The sequence below is a fragment of the Hevea brasiliensis genome, chromosome 15 (assembly GCF_030052815.1).
Source record: "Hevea brasiliensis isolate MT/VB/25A 57/8 chromosome 15, ASM3005281v1, whole genome shotgun sequence".
Taxonomy (NCBI): domain Eukaryota; kingdom Viridiplantae; phylum Streptophyta; class Magnoliopsida; order Malpighiales; family Euphorbiaceae; genus Hevea; species Hevea brasiliensis.
This window is the reverse complement of record NC_079507.1, coordinates 47,334,803-47,348,789: the sequence shown is the minus strand read 5'-3', so window position 1 is coordinate 47,348,789 and position 13,987 is coordinate 47,334,803. Positions and strand designations below refer to the sequence as shown.

At 27.5% G+C, this 13,987-nt stretch overlaps 1 protein-coding gene across 1 annotated transcript; it reads right to left on the bottom strand.

Moving 5' to 3' along the window:
- Positions 1 to 3,681: 3,681 nt before the first annotated feature.
- On the bottom strand, positions 3,682 to 9,093 carry LOC110660399 (uncharacterized). Its single transcript, XM_021818712.2, has 5 exons — positions 8,597 to 9,093; positions 8,461 to 8,510; positions 5,203 to 5,326; positions 4,730 to 4,837; positions 3,682 to 4,561 (listed from the first exon to the last, which is right to left on the bottom strand). The coding sequence occupies exons 1-5, from the start codon at positions 8,769 to 8,771 to the stop codon at positions 3,945 to 3,947; spliced, it is 1,074 nt and encodes a 357-aa protein (XP_021674404.1). The 5' UTR covers positions 8,772 to 9,093; the 3' UTR covers positions 3,682 to 3,944.
- Positions 9,094 to 13,987: the final 4,894 nt, after the last annotated feature.

The window sequence follows — 13,987 nt, the reverse complement described above, 5'->3', positions numbered from 1 at the left end:
ATATTCTATGTTAGGGACTTAAATTTAGTTAGAAATTGTAAGAAAAATGAAATAAAATACACATGTATAAACACCCTGAATTTTGGCAGCCATGGGAGGAGGTTGGAAATTGTTGATTTGTTTGAATTAAATTGCTTAGAAATGGTTTTTAATGAATAGATTTGAGTTAGATATTGATTGGTATGTGTTGGATGTAATTATGCATTGTGAGGGTTAGGGTTTGTGAATGAATTTAGGGATTTGTTAAATTGTTGCTTAATTGATGTTGTGAGATCAATTATGGATTATTTGAAGTGCCATGAATGTGAATTGAAGTTTGGAAGTTGGGTGGAATGGAAAATTGGGAGTGTTGTTTCATTGCAAGAATTCTCGACTTATGAGTCCTGTGCATTTAAATGACCATAAGTAGAGTTAGGTTGCTCCAATTGGTGTGAGGCTAATTGAAGATAAAACCTAGGACAATTTGCCACATTTTTCATGAAGAAACCATGCCCAGAAACCAAACACAAAATGACCTAAAATTGGCTTGAATCCGGGTAACCATATGCTGGACCTAGAAAAATGACCATATGAACAGTAAATGTTCAAATGGCCATAACTCACTCTAGGAAGGTCAGCATGACCTAATTTTTGAACCATTGGAAAGCTTAGACATAGGAGAACATTTATTATGAAGAACTTAGAACCCAGTTCTAACCCTAACCTAATCAAATTGCTAACCAAATTTAGCCTAATAAAATTACCAGAACCAAAACTGTCCAGAAAATCTTAGATATTGACTATCTGACCAGTTGTGGCAAAAATGCCATAACTTATTCTACAAAACTGCAAATGTAGTGAAACTAAAGCCAAAATCTTTATAAGACCTAGAACTATAATTTTGATGTTTTGACCAAAACTCAAAAATGAATGCAACTTAGGGAAATTTCTAGGATAATTTAGGACTTCCTAATCTGGAAATTCTTGCACTAAGACAAATTGACCATTTGACACCCGAATAGTAATTGAGCCATAACGTTTAGTAGGAAACTCCAATTGAGATGAGCCAAATTAATCTGAAAACTTAAGAAATAGAATTACAATTTTGGTTGAGAAAGATCACTCAAATTTATAGTGTAAGAACCCCAAATGTGGGTTTCAAAGACTGACCTGAACCTAAAATCCTGAAAGGACAGGGTTCATAAGTCCAGGTCAGTTATTTGGCAATAATTCACTCTACATGACTAGAAGAATTATGATTCTTGAACCTGAGTGATTCTAAGACATAAAGTAACAACTCATATGAAGGATATTAGGTCTAAAAATGACTGTAGCATACCCAAATGATTAGACTAAATTGGAGTCAAGAATCTGCCTAATTCTAGATCCAGAAAGGGTCAATGAACTAGTTGCAGTAATTTGACCATAATTTGAGCTACAAAACTCCAAATAGAGTGATTCAAAAAGGGAATGAAAGTAGAGACATTAAGGAACAACTTTGATGAAGAAAAGTTAGTCAAAATCCCACTGTAGATAGGGCTCACAAAAGTTATATTATGTATTTTGTGCATTATAATTAGTTATTATATTGAATTGTAAATTATGGAATTATAATTAATTTGTATATTATGTAAACTGTGAATTTATGTAATTAGTTTGTAAATTATGTAATTAATGGAAATTTGAGAATTTTGATATATGGATTGAGCATGGAAATGAGTTGCAAGAATTGAATGTGAAATGATTATGATGAGGATGGATGAGATTTTTATTGTAAAATATTATTGAAAATTTCAAGCAGGTGAACAGTGAAATATGTCAAATGGTAATAAAATAGGGGAAACTCCATCAATTTCTCCTTAGAATATAATTTATTTTAAAATATAATGAGTTCAAAATTATTAAAAGAATAAAGTAAGATAAGATAGGGTGCTCCGGCACCGAGTATGACATACCTTGCTCGGCTATACTGTAGACAGGTAAGGGATATAACAATTCAGTGCTGCAGATATAAGCTTAAAGTGACGTGGTTACTGGACAAATGCCATTAAGTATGTTTAGTAGGATTCACTCTAAGAATCACGCTTACAAGGTACAATTCCGATATGTATGGCATACATACGTTAGCATAAATTCATAATTGAATTGCCTTCTACCATCGCTAACCATTTGACTACCATTAGATTGGTGGCGTACCATTTTCTTGTCGTAAGCCTATTTCCCTGCTCTTCTTAGTCGCAGTCACTGCATGGTGTGAAAATCTTTATTTTACATTCACCATAAGATCTGAAGCAAAGAGCTCGGCAAGAATTGACAAAAAATCCATGGCAGAGTAACTTAGAAAATAGCGCCTAGTCAACCTAAAGAATCCAGCACAAACCGAATTTTAGCTCCATTGCACCCATCATCATTGTTCCATTTTCATGTAAATGAATTTGGGGAATGATTCAGTGAATATGTATATTTTCTTTTTTGTTTCATTTTAAAATAAAAAATATTATTTTTTTAATCTACATCAAAAGAGAATTGATGAAAAAGGATAAAAAGTTGTGATTTGTTAATGGAGATAAATTTCAAGGTATGAAAATGAAAATGAGCGAAATCACATGATATTTTTTTTTATAATTTCCTCTAAAATAAAGTACCTATCAAACTACTAAATAAAATTTTTTATTTACATATTTCTCATGGTACACAGAAATTTATATAAATTTAAATAAAAAAAACTACATGGTATTATTATTATTATTATTATCTTTTGAATAGATCATAGTATTATTAATCTTTAAAAAAATTTAAAATATGGAAGATAATTTTTTTAAGAAGAGAATTAAAATAAAATTACAGACGGCTCAAACGGTAGTATGAAACTCCACACAAGTCATATTTTAAAAGAAAATGGATTTTTTTTTTTAAATAAACAAAGAATGGATGTTACATGCTGAATGATAATTTTTAACATTACTATCTAATCTAAGTAATTTCAATTATAATTAAATTTCATTTCAACAAAAAAAAAACTTCTATAAAAAAAAAATTATGAAACCTAGAAAGATAACTGTTGAAAAGTTATTTTGCTAAATTCTAAATCATATGCTATGGAGAGATGTTTACCACCATTGTGTAATCCACTAATTATTATTTGATTCACTGCGTCTTTATTAAATTTTAAAAAATAATATATATGATAATATTATTTAAATTAGTGCTTATAGGAATCCTGCATTAAAAAGTTATAAGAAGTTAAAAGATAATAAAAGTTAAGGGTAGCTAAACCTAATTGGTTTAAGCCATATTAGTGGAGGCAATCCCAAACTCAACAATCGAATAATGCTAATAATTTCAACATTCTCCATGTCAGAATTTCACATGGTATAAGAGTAGGTCATAATATGAAACTAGTAAAAGCATAGTCCAGTTTAGTTACACTTGAGAGGGAAGTGTTGGAGTTCCACATTGAAAAGTGACAAGAAATTAAAAGATAATATAAGTAACAGAAGTCAAGTCTAATTTGTTTAAACCATTTTGATAAAGACAATCTTAATTTCAACGATCAAACCACACCCTTTCATTAAGTGTATAGTGAGCTTAGTTGAAATTCAAGTCTTTCAGTATCAATATGGAGAAAATCTTTTGCATCATAGAATAATATAAGTAACGGAAGTAAAGTCTAATTGGCTTAAACCATTTTGGTAGAGGCAATTTTAATCTCAACGATCAAACCATACCACTCTCATTAAGTGTATAGTGAGCTTAGCTGGAATTCAAGTCTTTCAGTATCAATACGAAGAAAATCTTCTGCATCATAGAATGTATCTGAAGTCTTCACTACAATTATTTATTTGCCTCAGCCTAATACTACAAGACCTCAAATGATGAGGTAAAACTTATTTCCTAGTTTCAGGCTAAAACTCTGGAAATGCACCAAATCATTCTATGAAATTATTGATGTCCTAAAATCATAACTAACTAGTAGTGGAGAACTTGAACAGCATGTAATGCTTGTAAGACTTCCCAGGATTCACAATCTGTGAAGGGAAATTAGGGTGATTCACAGCATCAGGATATCCTTGAGTCTCCAGGCAAAGAGCTGCATGAGGTTTATATACAAATCCACCTTTGCCCTTCTGGTTCAAAGTGTTGCTTGTATAGAATTGGACACCAGGTTGATTTGAGAACAGCTCTAACACTCTTCCAGACTTCTTATCCTTTACAATTGCTACTTTCTTCATTTTCTTCTTTTCACTGCCATCAAGGGCATAATTGATATCATAGCCATTAGCTAGTTGCTTGATCCTGCTTCCAATGGTGTTGGGTTCAAGGAAATCGTATGGTGTTCCTTTCACAGATTCAATTTTTCCAGTAGGAATAAGCTGGCTATCAACAGGAGTGTATTGGGAAGCAAAGATCTGAATTTCTTCGGACAGAATATCACCACTGTTTTGGCCACCCAAGTTCCAGTAGGCATGTTGGGCTAGATTCACTGGAGTAGCCTTGTTTAAAGCTTTTGCTTTCATTGTTATACTCAACTTGTCTCCAATCAGTGTGTATCCCACAGCCACATGAAGATTTCCAGGGAATCCTGCAGCAAAGGATTCAAGAAATTTCAATGTCTGCGCGCAGTCATGTATACATTAGTAGAACCAAGAGATCTGGCTCACTTGTACAGAATCGTCTTCAAAATTATGAGATTTTGAGTTTGAACCCCAAAACTAAAGATGCAAACATTGAGAATACATTATATGCTCACCTTCTTCGCCATCAGGACTGTGATAGGTAAAGATAATGAAAGGGGCATTGCTTTCTGGCTTATATTTTTTAACTTTCCAAACAACTTTGCTGAATCCTTTAGGGCCACCTGAAATTCATGCACTCAAAAGGTAAGTTAATTTCTTGAAAGATAGTGGAAACTGAATGCTCAAATTCATTGCTCTTGTAGTATACTCTGGACTCTCGAGAAAATATGAGTCCTCTTTGTCATATAGGGGATGGATTTTACTGAAAGAAAGTGCATGTATACCGAAAGTAGCTAATAATCTCTCCACTCAAATAACCTGAAGAAAAGGATTTGGGGAATCTCTTGCTTCACTAGATGTAAATTGAAGAAAGGGTTTTGAGCAGAATAAGAAATTAACCTGAAGAAAAGGATTTGGGGAATCTCTTGCTTCAATAGATGTAAATTGAAGAAAGGGTTTTGAGCAGAATAAGAAATTAACAATTTACCATGAAGCATGTTCTTCCCTTCATTAGGGACTAGTTTGTAATGAGTTCCATTCAAAGTAAATTGAGCACCAGCAATTCTATTAGCAACCCTTCCAACAGTAGCTCCAAAGTACGATGTGTCATTCTGTAACAAATCACCAAGTTGGTGTTAGTATTAAAAAATTATTGTATGCTCCAAAAGCATATGCTTACTTCATATAAAAATCATGAATCATAATCTTTATAAACATGAAAAAGTTAAAATTTATGTCTATAAAAGTACTAATTTTTAGTATTTCCAGTATATTACATAATTAGCCGTCAACAGCCCTTTTGATTATAAGTTAAGTTAATTAGTTGAATGATAATTTCAAAATGAAATACATTTCTTTCAAAGTAAGTCCATGAAAAAAGAATACATTTGGATAAAGTCAATTGTTTAATTTAGTGTAAAGCAAACAAAAATTTATTAATTTTTGAAAATACTTTATGCAATTAAATAATTCAAAATTATTGGTTTTAAAAACTTACTCCTAAGCATTATTATGAAATTTCTCATTTTTATTGAATGAAGAATTCTATAAGCATTATTTAATATTCCAAAAAAATCTTCCAATTAAGTTTAATCAACATGTAATTAACTTCAAAGTAAATTGTTTCAATAAAAAATAAAAAATTATTGACATTGCATATTAAATTGCCTCACGTAAAGTTTATTTTTACTCAAATTTATTAATTAAAAATATTAAAAATTAATTAAATATAAATTTAATACCTTTTACCTATAAAAATAGTAAATAATAAAATAATTTTTCCTATTCAAAATTATAATTTATTTGGAAAACCCATTTTTTACTCTAAAATGATATATAATACTAGGGGTGGTCACGGTCCGATTTTGAACCGGAATCGGTTCGGTCAAAATCAGATCAAAACCGGTCAAAATCGGAACCGACTTCAAACCGGATCGAAACTGTCCTTCTGCGGTTTGGTTTAGGTTCATATTTTTTAAGAACTATGAACCGGCGGTTTCGAACCGGATTGAATCGACGATTTCAAACTGGATTTAACTGGCGATTTAAATATAACAAAATTCAATAAATATATTACCTCACTCCTAATTCATTTATATATATCATTAATTCTCTACACAATTATTCTCTGCATTTTTTTCAATTCTTAATATTTTTTTAATTTTTCTCAAATTCTTTAAATAATTATTTTTTACACTCATTTTAATTTTCAATATTCTCTTAATTTTTCTACTTTATTATTTTATATACTTACTGAAATTTTTAATACTATCTCAATTACTTTGTTATTACTTTAAATCCTCAATAAAATTTCCAATACCCTCTATTTTAATTTTTCTTTTCTCTTTTATACTTTTTAATTATCAATTATTATATAATTTTTTTAAAAAGGCAAGTAATAAAACTAGAAATTTTTATTCCTCTAAATCCTAAAGGGATATTTAGGTAAAATTAAGTTCATACACTTTTTGCTAATTTCTTTAAAAAAAATTAATTTCATCTTTAATTTTTTAATCAGGTTCAAATCTTTATTTATTAAATTTTTCTTAAAGATAAATTATTTTCTTTCTTTTTTTTCTTATTTTATTTTGATTGAAAGATTTCTAAGAAAAATTAAAATATTTTTACAAATATAACTTAAATTTTGAATTAATAAAATTTTTCTCTAATTTTTTTTGTCTAAACTACCCTTAAACCATCTCTAAACCATCTCTAAACCACTTCCAAACCGTCCTCCAAATTGTCTTGAACCGTTCTTTTTTGAATCACCCTTCAAACCGTTTTAAACCAGGGCTCAAACCGGCGTCTTCCAAACCCTCCCCTGGCGGTTTGGTTCAGGTTCATGATTTCATTGAACCTAAATCGGCGGTTCAGGAATCATAACCGGCGGTTCCTGAACCGTGGCTACCCCTATATTATACCATACCAACTCATATATCATTTTTTTTTTTTTTAAGAAAAGTTTAATTTAACTTATTTTTAATTTTTTTCTAAATTAACTCAAAAATTTTAATTTAATCCAAAAGTTAAAATTTATGACTTAAATTTTTTATTTAAATTTATTAAAATTAAAAATTATAGCCTAAATTTCAATTTAGCTCAAGAAGTTTAATTTTTTGATTTTAAAGCTAATTTTTTTAATTTTTTAATTTAAACTCAAAATTAAGAAATTTAATTTTTAGTTTTCTTCATTTAGGACTAAATTAAATTTAAATTGAAACTTATAAATCAATTTAAATAAAAAATTAAAAATAACTACATTAAAATTTTTCAAAATGAAATTGAGTTTCAATAGAATAGATATAAATATACTCTGATGTATTTAGTCAATTTTATATATATATATATATATATATATATATATATATATATATATATATATATAAGTATGGCCGAAGGAAGAAAATTCTGAGGTCAAATAAGGCGGAAGTAATAAAAGAAACCATCCCCTACCAAATCAAATCACGTTTTAAGAAAAGTAGTGCAATTTTAAGGACAATATTGACTTTTCACCCAATCAAAATACATTTATTATAATTATTATTTATGGGACCAAGCTTATGATAAACAAATACATTCAGAGTCGTGCTGTGGTCCAATAACAAAAGGGATTATTCTACGATTATTATCCTACAAGTTTTTCCAACTCAGCCAGCTAATGATATAGATACCCCTGGAAAGCCTGAGGACCTCTTTGATATCTCCGAATATAATAAATAAATAAAATAAGCTGATAAACCTAAGGTGTCGAAAATCTAATTTATCAGATTATATAATGAATTGTGCGGACTATAATGCGTCTCATCTAGCTGTAAAATTATTATCTGAGGGTCTATTTGTTTGTGAAAAATAATTTATATGTAAAATTTTTTATTATTTAATTATAATTTTAAATTAATAATATATATTTATTATATATATAAATATTTTTATATTTTAATAAAATTATTAAAATTTAAAATAAAAAATAATTTTCTCTATATAAAAAATAGTTTTCATTAAAAAAAATTTTTTTTTTATTGATTTATTTGCTAAAAGGTGCGAATAAGACAAACAGAGCGTACAATATTTAAATTATTTGTTTTTTGGGTGGTCCATTACCAGCACCTGGTTTTCTGCGACCCTTTGATCGGATCAGATTCAGAGGAATGCAGATGACCATGTGACTACTGAATAGCATAAACACAGTACTTATCCTCCAATCACAAGACCAAAATTCAAAAATAAATAAATAAATAAAACTCACCTTGTACTCCTCAGCAGAATCATAACCCAGAAGAACATCTTCCAGCTTTCCTGTTGTTAATTATCATTAAGGTAAGAACAAGATAATTAAGAATTAATCAAGAAATTAAATGGATCAAAGAGAAAGGAAGATGTACCATTTTTGTCTGGAAGAAACAGAGAGATGATATGGGCACCATAGTTGGTGAGCTTCATGGAGATATTTCCTTTCTTGAGCTCATATACTTTAATCTTTTCCTCTTCCGAGCCATTGATGACCGACCCAAAAGCTACAAGAATGCTAATGCAAAACAAAACAGAGAATTTACCCATCTTTTCCACACACACAACACAGAATAGAACAAGAATAGTGAGAGAATGTGATGTAAGGATAAGAATTGTCTTCTTTATAAGGTTATATATGGAATTAATGAATGCTGTATATGGCTTCTCTCATCATATCATTATCATATATAGATTAGTAAAGCAAGGGAAATGAGAGATTTATGGTCGTGCATCGAATTGGAGAGAGAGAGAGAGAGGAATGGAATGGAAAGGTAGTAATGGGTTATCCAAAAATATTTTCAAGCACAGCAACAACTTCCTTCTTTGATCTCATTTTCTGAATCGGTGATAGCCCATTTGTTGACTTTCTAAGAGGGAACAAATGTGAGAAGATTCTTTTGCTTTGTCAATTTTACACCCACTTGAAATTATTTAGAAGAAAAAGGAAATTATTAATTTTCTGCATTAATACTAAAATAAATCTTGAAAATGTTCTTTCAATTGTATCAATGTGTTTTTAATTTTATCCTTCACAATTATATTCATAAATTATTGATCTTACATTAATTAGTATTTTCTCATTTCTTTTTTTTTTTTTTTCTTTTCTCATTCATATCATTTCTTTTTACCAGTCAGTTTTACCCGTGGTTATTTTTAAATCGATTTTTTTAATTATTATTTTATTAATTTTTTCTAATAAACTCTTAAATCTAAAATAAATTTGAGTTTCTTTCATTAAATTTATGTTCATTAGAAATAGATATGAGATTTTATCCCCAATATTAAATCTTGTTTCACCCATTATTGAGATTTTATTTCTCTTTCTAATAAGTTTTATTTATTTTTCAGTATTTGAATAAGTTATTTAGCAATTCGAAATTCAGCGTGGATAATTTATTTTGTTTGGTTGGAGACTTTAAATTATTAGATATAGGTAATGATTTTCTATTAATAAAATTTGGTGGTGCGGTCTATTCTTTTATTGACATTTAGTGATTTAATCTCCGTAGAAATAATAAGTTTTTAAAATAACAGTATTACAGAAGGTTTCTTTAATTATCCAAAATAAAAAAATATCAATTATTATTTTGCTCTATCAGATCATCTTTGAATAAAAATTTTCAAGTGTTTATATTTATATATTTTTTCCTCTTATAAGAATATTATGTTGCATTCATTTTATGATTCTTATTAATAAATTGCAAATTTTTTTATAAAAAAGTGTATTTAATGGGATAGTAACATATAACACTTTTTGTTAAAACTTAATCCGCTCTTAATTATAGATTAATTCTTCTTTTTATTTATTAAATTTTGTAAAATTTATTTATATATAAATATTTGCCATATTTCGTTGCAATTTTAAATATTTAATATCTTTAAAGATAATTTTATGGTTATTTTTTTTCTAAAATAAAGTAAGATTAATTTATTTTATACAAAATTTAAACTTCATAAAATTTATATATTTTATCTTGTAAATTTTATATAAAATAATATATGTTTCATAAATAAATTATTTTATAAAATTTATTAAATTAAAGAAATTATATATTATGTTTATGTAATGTATAATAAAATATCAAAATAAACTAATAATAGTATTATATTTTTTTTATTGCAAAAAGTAAATAATTCAACTTATTATAAGAGTTTATAAAAAAAATTGTGTTTATATAATTTTTGAATTACATATTAACATTTTTCCTTTAATTTAATATTTCTATATAAATTAAAAGAATTTTTATAAAAATTAGATAGCACTCTACATAAAATTTGTTATCATAAAACATAAAAACATTGTAAATTTTTATTAAATAAATCTATTTTATTTAAAATAAAATAACAATAAAAGCAATTATATTTAAATGACTTTTTTAAATTTTATTAATAATATCCATAGATTATTATTATTATTATTATTATTTACTAAACTTTAATTTTAACTTAATACTATAGAGTATTAACATATATATTTTTTAATTTATGATTTTTTAATGGGTCTATAGAGTGTAGTTTAAATAACCTTTTGGAGTATACATTACATCAATGATATGTTAGATTATTTGCAAATATTTAAAATTTCAATGGATAATGAAAGTAAATGATTAAAAATAACATGAGATTAGCCAAATTTCAACTTTCCTAATCCGGGTTTGACGGATCTGGTGTCACATTGTCAATCAAAACGTCCAAAGTCCAAGCCCCTTGCCAATCAACTTGGGGATATATCTAACAGGATAAAATAAAAAATATAATTAATGAAATTACAAACATTAAATTTTTTATTATTATAATACTGTAAAACATACTCAATCATATAATAGAATAAATAATTTAATATATTTTTAATTCTATTCATACTTAATAACAAAATAAAAATATAAATAATATAATATAATAATAATTTTTATTTTAATATTTAATTTATTTGTAGTAATAATAATAAGAAAATGACAATAATGTGATAATTTATATTGGAATGGTGATCATGGTAATAGTAATTAAGGGGTGAAAATGACAACAGTAATGATAGTGATGTAGGCTATTGAATGATAAGGATTATGGTAATCAATGGAAGGTAATAGTGTTGGTGCCGATGTTATAATTAATGGTGAGTAATTTTTAATTATAACTGAAAAATTGAATTCAACTAAATTAATTTGGCATTTTCCGTTTTAGTTTAGTTATTTTTTTCTAGGAATTTTAGTTATTCGGTTTAGTTTGATTATTTTTATCAAAAATCAAAGAAAAATTGAACCGATTAAAAATTATTAAGCTGCATCATTTAGAGAGCATACATAACATATGTAACACTTCCTAGCCCTACCCTAGGAGACATAGAAACACCACTTCTTTTTCCCCTCAAACGATACCCAACCCATTATTCCCCATTCACCATTTCTTCCTCTTCCCTTTTGTCCCTTCTTCTTCTTCTTTTCGAAAACAAAGTTAGACGATACCCAATCACTCTTTGCTTTCCTTTTCTTCTTCTTCTTTACACTCTCTGGTTTCTACCTCTCTTCTTCGTAAAGAGATTCATGGGCCTACAAAATTAGAGAACCAATAAGGTTTGTTTTGAGACTTTGGGGAACTCGACGATCATTGATATAGATTTTGGAGATAGTGGAGAAAGCAACAACACGAAGAAGGCAACATTCTTTATTGACTTTTTGTTTATTTTTGAAGATTTTGCAGTTTTTGTTTGAACAAATTGAATGAAATGAATATGTTTTATTTTTATTTTTGGTGAGTCACGAAAATAATACAGGATGTGTGTTCTGTAAGCTGTGTGATTACTAAAATCAAAATTGATGAACTAAATTGAATCGATTGATTTTGATTCGATTAAGTTCTTAAATTTAGTTTAGTTGTTCATAATATATAGTTTGATTTTTCATTCTTTGATTTTGGTTTTGTTTGAAACCAAATTGATTGATTGCACACTCCAATTGAGATCAGTAATTCGCTGGTGGTAGTTGTATGGAGTGACCAAATGGTGGTGATAATTATTGGGTGATAGTGACAATGACTGTTGGGTGATAATAATGATAATAACCATAATGACGATAGTGATGCTATTGGCAATTACAAAAATAAAACTTTTTCAACATTTATTAGGTTATTAAATTTTATATAAAAGTTTTTAACTTTTTAATATTTATGCGTAATACATATTTATGAAATATTAATTATATTTTATAAAATCAATTATATATATATATTAAAATAAAAAATATACTATTATCAAGTTAGCTCAATTGGAATTATAACTTTAAATATTTCTTTTTTATACAGTTTTGAGTTTAATTTTTCTGACCAATACTTAAAATTTTTTTACTTCTATTGACTTGTTGAATCGGCTAGGTTATATTAGTTCACTAGTTATATATATACAAGTTGAATCATCACTTTTTTATCCAATCAAATCATAAACAAGATTAATTTGGAATTTGATTGATCAGTCCAATTGAACCGTTTAGTCGAGGTTTAAAATAATGCATGTAATAGCTTACCCCTTTCCTTCCTACATACGAGTAAGAAATGGAGAAGAGATAATTTTCTGTATGTTTGACTTTTGATTAGTGGAGTATTCAACACTTATAACTAGTTCTTTTGGCACTGCTAATGGGTATAAAGTTTGTTGAAAACTTTGATAAATATTTGTAATAATATGACATATTATTAATTATATGAAAAAACATACTTGATTCAGTGGAAGTCTTGAAGTTATTATTATTATTATCATTATTAAGTTTGTGGGAGACTTATTTAGTTAAATTTTGGCCTTTATAATATAATATAATTGTTAAGTTTAATTATGGATTCATATTATTTCAGAATTATTTTTTTTAATAATGCAACTTTGTCATGCCTTGTTGTGGGCTCTGATAATAACATTTTATTATTTTTTCTTATTTCTTATAAATAAAATCTTGTTTAAATATTTAAAATAAAAAAAATTCACTTTAATTATTGTATTTGCTGTTTATTGTGGAAATGTTTTGGTTGTCCCTTGTAGCAACCCAAGAGGAGGGGGATGGATTGGGTTCTAATTAAAAATTTTGAAGGCTAACAGGGATTTTTGAGAATGAGCACAAGGAAGATAGAAAAAAGAATAAGCACAAGGAAGATAAAAAAAAAAATTAACACAAGAAATTTAAAGAAGTTCGGCTATCTCAAGCCTACGTCCTCTTTTCTCAAGGCTCTCATTGAGAATTCACTCCATTATAATAATTTTTTTTTTGGTGAAAATCAAACCCCTTATAGTCTTGAGTGCAATTTCTAGGACTCTTATAAGCCTTACAACCTTTAGTGCAAACCCAAACACTCTCATACAGCTTTTTTACTCAAGAACAATTTAATACTCTACAACCATTCTCTAATGAAGAGAAATAATAAATCACTCAACAAAGTCACTTTCTATATTAGAACAACAAAAGAATTACAACTCAAAAGAAATCACAATAGATTTAATGCTTTTGACTCAAGTTCTAGAGAAAGTGTGAAAGAAGGTTTTAATACAATAAATTTACAAATAAATGATTGTTGTAACTTTTTTTTTAGATAAAAAAACATCTTTTATTTATAGCTGTGGCATAAATATGACCATTTGGGATGCATTAAATGCAAAACTAGCCATTTGACCTATTAAAAATACGATCTAATGGCTTTTAGAAACCCAGTTTTGGCTATTGAAGTCCCCTCCTTCGACTGTCGAAGTTTATTCTATCAAAAAATCATTTTTGAAAAATAGATTTCGG